General features: G+C 36.1%; 2 protein-coding genes across 2 annotated transcripts; one reads left to right on the plus strand and one right to left on the minus strand.

The window, feature by feature from the left end:
* Positions 1-446: 446 nt before the first annotated feature.
* On the minus strand, positions 447-7,045 carry brun (trafficking protein particle complex subunit brun). Its single transcript, XM_066286344.1, has 14 exons — positions 6,899-7,045; positions 5,421-6,843; positions 5,129-5,279; positions 4,710-5,079; positions 4,448-4,657; positions 3,973-4,085; positions 3,646-3,917; positions 3,019-3,156; positions 2,483-2,587; positions 1,689-1,805; positions 1,483-1,637; positions 1,234-1,425; positions 869-1,076; positions 447-772 (listed from the first exon to the last, which is right to left on the minus strand). Exons 2-14 carry the CDS (start codon positions 6,752-6,754, stop codon positions 577-579), a joined length of 3,561 nt encoding a protein of 1,186 aa, XP_066142441.1. The 5' UTR covers positions 6,755-6,843; positions 6,899-7,045; the 3' UTR covers positions 447-576.
* A 216-nt stretch (positions 7,046-7,261) lies between these two features.
* LOC136341438 (centromere protein X-like) lies at positions 7,262-8,624 on the plus strand. The gene is made up of 3 exons (XM_066286437.1): positions 7,262-7,432; positions 8,063-8,257; positions 8,414-8,624. Exons 1-3 carry the CDS (start codon positions 7,382-7,384, stop codon positions 8,429-8,431), a joined length of 264 nt encoding a protein of 87 aa, XP_066142534.1. The 5' UTR covers positions 7,262-7,381; the 3' UTR covers positions 8,432-8,624.
* The last annotated feature ends 516 nt before the right edge of the window (positions 8,625-9,140 follow it).

Raw genomic sequence — 9,140 nt, forward strand, 5'->3', positions numbered from 1 at the left:
GCAAAGAGTACCAAATTGTATACGTTTCAGGTTGGAAAAATTTTGTAACCAACAAAAATATGTTACTCTTGTATTTGTATTTTTTCTGGTATTAATAACCTCATTGAAATTAACCATGCAGTTATATTACAATAATTTATAACGAATTACAATAAAATGTAAATAAAATCAGCAAAGAGACGTAAAATGTTATAGTTTTTCCATAACCAACCAAAAAACGTATCGACAAAGTGTCTATTTCGCTCAAGTCCTAAAAAATGCTTTAGAGGAACTTAAGAGTTGCAACAGACATGCAGATTCCCCCCAAAAACACATTTATTTTGGTGCGTAGATATTTTTGAACTCGCATTTTTGTGGGGTTGGGCGTTGAAGACTTTAGTGGACCACCCTGTATTCTAATAAGAAGAAAAGTAGGTACATATTTATGTGAACTAATAAAATTCAGATTTACTTTGTTATTTAATTATATTATATATTACACCAACTATACAACACTTCTTTATATCACGTAATACTTGCAAAATTTCTTCTCTTATTTCTTTCTTATCATTTACTAATCGCTACCGGTAATCCAGCTTACTTCACAACAATCGAAATAGGAGGTGTGTACCTCCATACATGCCCGGTACTCACAAGAGTAGCAGCGCCGACTGAGTTACTACTATCCGGAGTATAGCACTGAATATCCAGTTTATATAATCCAGGACTGAAGAAAACAACATTGCATCGATGACTGGCTACGTCTTTCGGCTCCAAAATCGACAACAATTTTCTAAAATAAAGTTTCTGTTTATTTTTGATCGCGATACAATAAACGCGGATTCGTTTTTTGTTGGTGATCAATTTAATATATCAAAATACATCTTACTTAGATGCCCCTGAAATGGCTAATCTAGTGTCCATACTATAATTCAAAGTTCCATTATTGTAGTCCTGGTAAAACTGTACTGAAAGAGTGAGTTCTTTGAGGGATGTTTTTAGGCTATTAGCAATTGACATGTGTAACTCCATGCAATCGCCAGCATCGCAGGACAAATCTTCATGGGTGTTGAACATATCACCGTTTATTTTCACCTCTGAAATACACGTTTTGGTTTACTCTCTCGCTGATGCTATTAAAAACCATTAGAATGAAGAGTTATAACACGAAAAATAAAAGTAAAAAATGTAATACAAGGAGATTGAACATGCAACAAGAACTACAACACTTTTCACCCAGAAACTCCAACATACCCCATTCCAGAGGCGACATTCTAACAACGTCCAGCATTCTGCTGTTCAAGATTATGCCTTTAAGCGAAGCGACTCCTACTGAATCCGTGGCATTCAACAACCATTTCAACTTAACTTGTTCGGAAATATGTTGCGAGCAAATCTTGCCGATATCTGCCACGTTCCTAGACTGGTCCGCATCCCCATAGAAATCTATATAGTTCCAATTTTTTTCTTCGCACTTTTAGCCATTCTGTATTTTCCACCTACCTGAAAGCTTTGACAAAGGGCACCGCGCTACGGGTACCGGAACTCTGCAACTTTCCTGCCCCTCAATGAGCATATGTTTAGCTTCTGCGTACTCGAGCTCCATCTCCTGGGACGTGAGATTGGCGACGTCCAATACAAGATAAAATTGCGTGCTCCTGAATTATTAAATTAAAAATTCTACGCAAAAAATGTAGGAAGATACCGACTTTTCAGCTGGTAAAACGTCCCAATTAGTCACGTGAAGAGATGGTATAAGCTCGACAATGAAAAATACGGTGCTGCTTCTGCAATGCTGGGATTCTAAGCCTGGACCTCCGCTATACCTGCGTTTAGAATTTATATTGTATAAGATGTCAACTTTTCGGAGTAGATGTGGCGTTTAGGCTACGTTTATCGAGTCATCGTTAAAGTTAGAGAAATAAAAACGATTTTTACGATGTTGTGCTCGATCTTTGTAAAAATGTTCCTCTAAGGAAGGAGATGCCGTACACAGGGATGACCATGTATCACACTTCAACATCACCAGAATGTGATGGCAACAAGAACTTTTTCATGTATTTCACTTCCCGCTAGTAATCTTAAAGTTATCGAAAAATGATAATCCGTAAGATTAACCAAGCAGTGTATATTTACAGTTCGGTTCGTAGAGCACTAACTCCTAAAGTTACGAGTAAATGAATCAAAACCAGCCTGGACATAGACTTGCACAAACCGAGCTATAATATACATATCCCTCAGTTTCTAAGATAGCAGTTACCTTTGATAATTATTTTCATTATTTTGAGTTATCGTTATAAACATTTCATTCCGTAACAGTGCGATCGAAAAATTGTTTATCTCTATTCTCAATTATTACTGGAATACTCAATAAGTACATTGAGAACCCTGTACCAGTTGCAAAAAACTATAGCTCCACTAAGTGAAATTTTGAATTGTTCCTCATGCACAAAGAGTCTAAGATCAGTTCAAAATCTAACCCGCGCATAGAGCAGTTTCTTACCTAATTTTTAATTGAGCTTCTATAGCAGATGACGTCGGAGCTTGTTGGAAAAGTGATGTCAAACCGCCAGCCAAACTGGATTGGCCCGAGTTTGAGGATCGAATACTAAAATTAAAAACGTTTCTCTTTTATAAAGTTGTCTAACTCAGTCATATTGCTATATTGATATACCAACTAATATAGTCCAATTGTACAGATGTCGTGAGTTCAAATGGAAACATAAAAATTGTGCAAGTGGTAGAAAGACCGCATAAGTTTTAATATGCCTCCGGCAAAGACCACCGAATTGGACAAAATTAGTTCGGCCGATATCTCCACTTCGATGTTTAGATTGGTATCAATTTTGATCACGTGCACAATCACCGTGTTTCCATTTGAATTAGTAATGCCGATAGAATTCCCATATTTAATGATAAAGACCTTACGAATACAGACCATTCACGAAGCGTTTGGGCCGATCCTATTGATGGAAAGATCACAAATGGAATGGATTTTTTCTTTTTTAATAATATATTCATGCCTTAATATACTGGTACCTGGAATTAAGTCTGGAAAAATTAGAGTTTCCAGGAAGCGACGTAGATATACTGCTGAACATTCCACTATTTAAATCGGCGGGAATGCTTGGAGACACAGCAGAGGTCGGCGCTAAGAAATTGGCAGATGCATAAATTCTGAAAATAATGGAAATTCTTTCATTACATTCTGCCTTCCGGCAAACTAAAATTCAAAGTAAAATTTATAAAAAATAATTATCTAACAATTTCGTGGATGCAAAGGAAGTGCAACGCCGCTGAGTTCTCGTATGAACTAATTCCTTATCACGGTTTTAAAAAACTGCAAAATTTACGAACATACAATAAAATCATCATTAAAGCATTTTTTAGCAGGAAACTTTTCATTCACGATAAATTATTGCAATCCTTCAACAATTTCTGTTAAGTACTACCAAATAAAGCTTTCCACATTTTTCAGTCGTTGTACTTATGAGAATCCCTAGTCTTTTCTGAAATACTTCCTTTTCCCAAAGAATTTCCGATGCAGGAAAAGTTTAACTCTCCGGGAAATTCTATTAAGGGAAGTTAGATATTTCTGGTGGTAATGAGAGGAATCCAAGAGTTTTGGAATTGACTATTTTTTTAAAAGTCAAATGCAAAACTTACCTAACATTAAAAGACCCACTTTGCTCAGGCAACAACGGTAACATTAAATTAACCTCCTCCTGATCAACCTGAAAGATTTCATTCTGCAATGCAGAATCCAAGATACTGCTCATTGTGACTTCCAACATTTCAACGGGTATTTGACTCGTGTTAGTCAAAGTTATAACGCACTCTGCGCTTTCACCGTGGAATAAACTTAAACTGGCTGATATGACTATGCTATCATCGTGGAAGTTTGAAAAAGAAGCGCTTTGAGGCAAGGAAGTTGAAACCTAAAATATAAAACGTTCCGGCATGGAGTGGGTAAGAGAAATTGTGTGAGCTCACCTGCAGAATAGGAAGGCTTGGAATGACGTCAATTTTGAAATATGGTGGGAAAGTGTGGCTCATGTATTTGAGCCTGCAATTGGATTTTATCCCCAGAGCGTGCGTGCTGTAGCCTAAATCATTATAATCTCGAAATACTTTAAAATACAGCAGGATTCAGAACTAAGGGATCAAACTTCCAGGAATTATTCAGTGCACCAATAGAAAATATTTGAGTATGAGAACCCATGTCCGGACAGATCTCCCTAAAGCGCTACGGTCTTATGGTACTTCAAGACAATTATATACATAAAAGTATTTTATCGAGTTTTAGCACGTTTTATTTGTTTAAATATTATAAGGCCGTAGTGGCTTAACGAAACGTTTTCGTAGTTCGTATACTCAAATGTCGTCTATTGTTGCACTGAATAATCCCTAAAAGTTCGATTCCATAGTTCTGAATCGCCCTGTGTATATAACGAAAACGGACAAGTACCAGTTATTTCCAATTCTCCACTCTCCCTAGCCCAACCACTTAAAGCCAATGAAGTCACCATATCGGGAGCCAAAACTATAGTCTCAGGTACAGACTCAAAAACCACCCCTCCAGTCAACAGCCTCATATTTGATACTTTGAGCTCGAACGGCAGGGGATTGATTAACTTCACAGCAATTTCACAAGCTTCATTTTCCACCCACAAGAAATCTTCAATAATTAAATTAAACCCCAATCAAATATCGAATTAAACCAAACTAACCCATCTTCGAATCTGTTTTGTCTTTATTCCGATCCAAACTCCCAAAGTGAATGGGGGTAAACAAAAATGGCCCGGTATCTTCTTTCTCAGTCTCAATCAATCTGGGCCTCAAGTGGGGCTTTAAATCCTTCAAAATGAAAGAAGTGCACAGAGGAATATCTGTCAGATTGGCAGGAGGAACCACTATTCCAGACTCAAGTACCAAAGGAACTGGCGAGCCCTCACACTGCACAGACAAACTCTGTAATTGAATGGCCAGTTCTTTCTGTTCTTGAGGATTTAAATGAGGCCACATAGTTTGTAAGAGGAAAGTCATGTGGCGAGTAGCCAGAGCTGAATAACTGGCACGTTTGGCCGCCACTATAAGGTCCTATAACTGTTTATTATTAATTAGCAATATATTGGTGGGGTAAGTTAACCTGTAGAATTTGGATCTGAAGCGTGGGCCAACCTTGGTCTGCTTCTAGCATCTCAATCGGGTCTAAAATGAGTTTATGGCCTGGAAGGCTTTGGAGCATTAGAGAGTAACATTTGTTCCAGTTGGGGTTTGGGTTTTGGGGAGAAACATAGCTGTGAATAATAAACAGAAAAATTACAGATTTTTAAATATATAAGAGAATATTTAAAGCAAAGAAAAACATTTTGATGTTAAACTCAGCTTATTCTTGTCTTAAATGTTTAATATCGATTGAATGTACAATTATATCTTACCGAGTTGCTGCCAGTCTCAAACAAAAAGCAGCCTTCCTATTAAACCCAATTTGAGTATACAAGTTAGCCAAAGTCTCAAATCTCTGTATCTTCTCCCTCTCAGATAAAGCCAAATTAATAAAAACAACATTCTGCAAGAAACTTGCGGCTTGCAGAGCATGATTCTGCTCCACTGCTATTCGTGCAGCTTTGAAGCTGGCTTCAGTTTCAACTATCCCTGCATTCTGATATTTACTATAATGAATGATTGCTTCTCTATATTTTTTTGAGATATCATCTGCAGTTAGCAAATTGGGCAAAGTTTTTTTAATTGCTGTATTGCTAGATGTCACCCCGGGGGTGGTCTCTGATGGTGTCTTCTTAGGAGACCCTTCAGGAAGGCTTCCAATACGGTGAAAACCTTCATTTCTCTGCAAATTGGGGTATAAAACTAAAGCAGAAGCCGCGCAAAGTCCTTCATACGCAGCACCCCACCAAAGCCAATCATTGACACTTTTCAAAACCTCAGAAGCATTTGTGTAGTACTGCAAACTTTCAGTTACTAAACCAGCCTGTAGACACAAATCTCCTAAATGTTTAGTCATGCGACCAGTGCACCTTTTTTTATTTTGCCGAGATTCCATATCTAGGCCAACAAAATCCTTCTTCTCAAATGGGGCATAGAGTAAAGAAACTCTTTCAAGTTTCTCTCTTGATCTCTCAAGCCGCTTAGACTCTAACACCCAAAACAAGGAATTGATAAACTCAGAAATTTGGTTCTCCAAATCTGCACAAGGGGATATTTCATCATAAAATAAAGCCCTGGTTTTGAAGTTACTGGGAGTTGTGAATTTTTCTATATTTGATTCCTGTTTAACAGGGCTGCTCTCTGAGCTGCTGGAAACATCAACCGGAGACTCACACTCTTTTGTGGGTCCAAACAATACGCTTCTTGAATCGTATAGAGTAGCATTGTACTTTACTTTCAAGCTTTCATGCACACGACAAACCTCATTCAGTTCAGTTTGAGAATCATACTTCCCTAATGACACCAACCCTAACAATCTTCGGTGGGTCTGAAAATCTCCCCAATCGTTATTCTCCACAGGATATTCCTTGACATATCGTAGATAAATGGTTCTTACTTGTCCTGAAGAGTCAGTAATTTTCACTTCATTGAGTTTAACGATGCGGTCATAGAACTTTGTGAACACTTTTGGTTTTAATTGTGAACCTATATGTTTGACAAGTATTAAGAGTGCAGCATGATCATGAGAGATTTGTTCATAGTCTGGGTGAGACATGTTCGGTTCGGTGGTGTTAGTAGAGAGAATGTAGCTTACAGAAGACCGCATTTGTGAATGGGGGTCAAGTTGGAACAGGATTCATCTATAGGTCTTTAGTGGTTTTATGGAAAGTTGATTCATTTTTTAAGCTTGATAACCTACGAAATTCGAAATTATAAATTGTATCATAAGTCAAAATATATAAAGACGAACCGATTTATAAACGTTATTACAAATTTGAATCAAACTATAAAAAAAAATTCAATAACAAAAACACAATATCACAAAACGGTATCACATATATATTAAGGTTAACATCTCATTGCATCACAGAAAATCACAGATAACATTCTGACAGAAATCATTTAAATTGTTAAAACAAAATAACCGGTGAAGCGAGTGCAAGAAAGAGATCAAATATATAAAATTGCCTTAGAGAGGAGAGAGAAGAACAAAGTATCATCTTCATTCGACTCCCTTCCTTACCTTTTTTCTCACACACAGGCAGTATACTTCTCTCTCTCTCTCTCTCTCTCTCTCTCCCTCTTTCTCTCTCTCTCTTTTAATAAGTAAAAAAAACCTAAAACTAACCTCGCAAAGTCACAATTAATAAATAATAATAAAAGGCGATAAAAAGGCAACATAAGTAAAATTTATGTATGTTAGTGTTAATCTCTGTGTTAAAAACAAGTTGTTATGGCAGAGGGAATTCCACTTGAGATGAAAATTTCAACGACTTTTCGACACGTAAAGAGATTGAATATTCAAATGACATCAGGGTGTTTAAAGATTAAATAGATCCTTTCAGGCACAAATTGTAATGTTAAAACTAAGGCAAAAAGTTAATGGTTTTTGCCTTGCTTTTATGTCTGTAGCAGCAAAACTAAGCCATTTCCATACTGTCACAAGTTTTTTCGATGTTTCTTTCAATGTGAATATTCACCTCTCATTTCATTTTAATATACTATTTATTTTCCATTTTTCTACTTATTTCTCCTAAGTTGCCAAAACAGCGATGGATTTGTCACCGAAATTTCAACAAAGGAGTTAGTCAGAGTCCTTAGTAAAGGGCAAATGTTATTCTCAGTTAATTTTAACTGAGAGCAGTGTACAATTTCACCCCTACACAAAAATCCTATTGGTGCATGAAATGATGTGCCCAATAATTAAAAAATTTGAAAATCCACCTATATTAAATCCTGCAATCACCTGGGGGTTTTCCATGTATGTTGGACCACCTCAAGTGATTTTTAAATTTTGATGATATAGTGGGCATTGGTTCTTGAGATGTCTATTGTACAATGAATACCAAATTTTCTCAAAATCATATTTCTTTTTCTTTTTGCATATACGCACAAGTACTTATTTTTACTTCAGGATGTAATAAAAGAGCTCCTACGATCAAAATTCACGAATTCAAAAAGTAAAATCTCAGCTGATGCAATTCACATTATAACTGAATTGGCCAGAACTATGGTTATTGAGGCTGCAGCCAGGGCATGCTACCAAGCCCAATTAGAAGAGAAAACTGTTGTTACTTTAGACAATGTGGAATCTATTTTAGTGCAAATGGTAAGCAAATATGTGTAATGAAAAGTTCTTTCAAAATTTGCTGTATCAGTTTTTATTCAGTAAGTAGCTGAAAAACTAGTTTGAAAATTACAACTGAGCATTTTCATAATGAATAAAACTCTCAATTGTTAAATTGATTTTTTTTCTATATTTTAGATGTTGGATTTCCCATAGGTCAGCTACATATATGAGAAATTGCTGTCAAAAGGAAATTAAGGTTTAAAACAAAACTCAGCTCTGAACTCAATTATTTATTGATAATTATTATGTATCTAAATAATTATTACCATTTACAGCCCTCTTAATACAAATCTATGTGCAGAATATTGTAATAATGATTAATAAATTGAAACTTAATTTTCACAAACACTGTTTCACTGTAGCAAATGCAGGCCTTTCCCTCTCATTCTCGTTTTTACATTCTCATAATTTAGTTCTCTCGTAACGATTTCTTATATTTCTGTGTATCTTCATCAAAAATGTTAAACTTCTGTTGACGAGATATACTATGATCCCCTCGAAGGTGGTAGAAGAAAACGCCTCCTGGAGTCCTTCTCCTTGTCCGATCCTGATAAATATAAAACCCTATGATTTTAACTTTCGACGTAATTTCCAATATATACTTACATCCGTTGAAATTCCGCCTTCTCTCTCTGTCTTGTGCGTTTTCTTGAACAATTCTATAATCTTAGGTTTGTCCACGTTTTTTAAAACTTTCACTACAAACCGAATACTTCAACATCAAAAAAGGCCAAACTCAAAACCTAAATAATAAATCCTCTCGGCTTTCCAATAATTTTTCTGCTAGATCCTTCACAAAATCATTAATATTAGTTGACACACCCACCGAAAGATTTGCAATTTGTCTGTATCTCTCCATGGG

Source organism: Euwallacea fornicatus, chromosome 10 (genome assembly GCF_040115645.1).
Source record: "Euwallacea fornicatus isolate EFF26 chromosome 10, ASM4011564v1, whole genome shotgun sequence".
Taxonomy (NCBI): domain Eukaryota; kingdom Metazoa; phylum Arthropoda; class Insecta; order Coleoptera; family Curculionidae; genus Euwallacea; species Euwallacea fornicatus.

Coding starts and splice junctions, on each gene's coding strand:
- LOC136341438 (XM_066286437.1), top strand. CDS start 7,382: ATGGCAGAGGGAATTCCACTTGAGATGAAAATTTCAACGACTTTTCGA. Junction 7,433..8,062: donor TTTCAACGACTTTTCGACAC/GTAAAGAGATTG, acceptor TTTTTACTTCAG/GATGTAATAAAAGAGCTCCT.
- brun (XM_066286344.1), bottom strand. CDS start 6,754: ATGCGGTCTTCTGTAAGCTACATTCTCTCTACTAACACCACCGAACCG. Junction 5,080..5,128: donor TTCAGATCCAAATTCTACAG/GTTAACTTACCC, acceptor AAACAGTTATAG/GACCTTATAGTGGCGGCCAA. Junction 1,806..2,482: donor GAAGCTCAATTAAAAATTAG/GTAAGAAACTGC, acceptor TTCTAAACGCAG/GTATAGCGGAGGTCCAGGCT.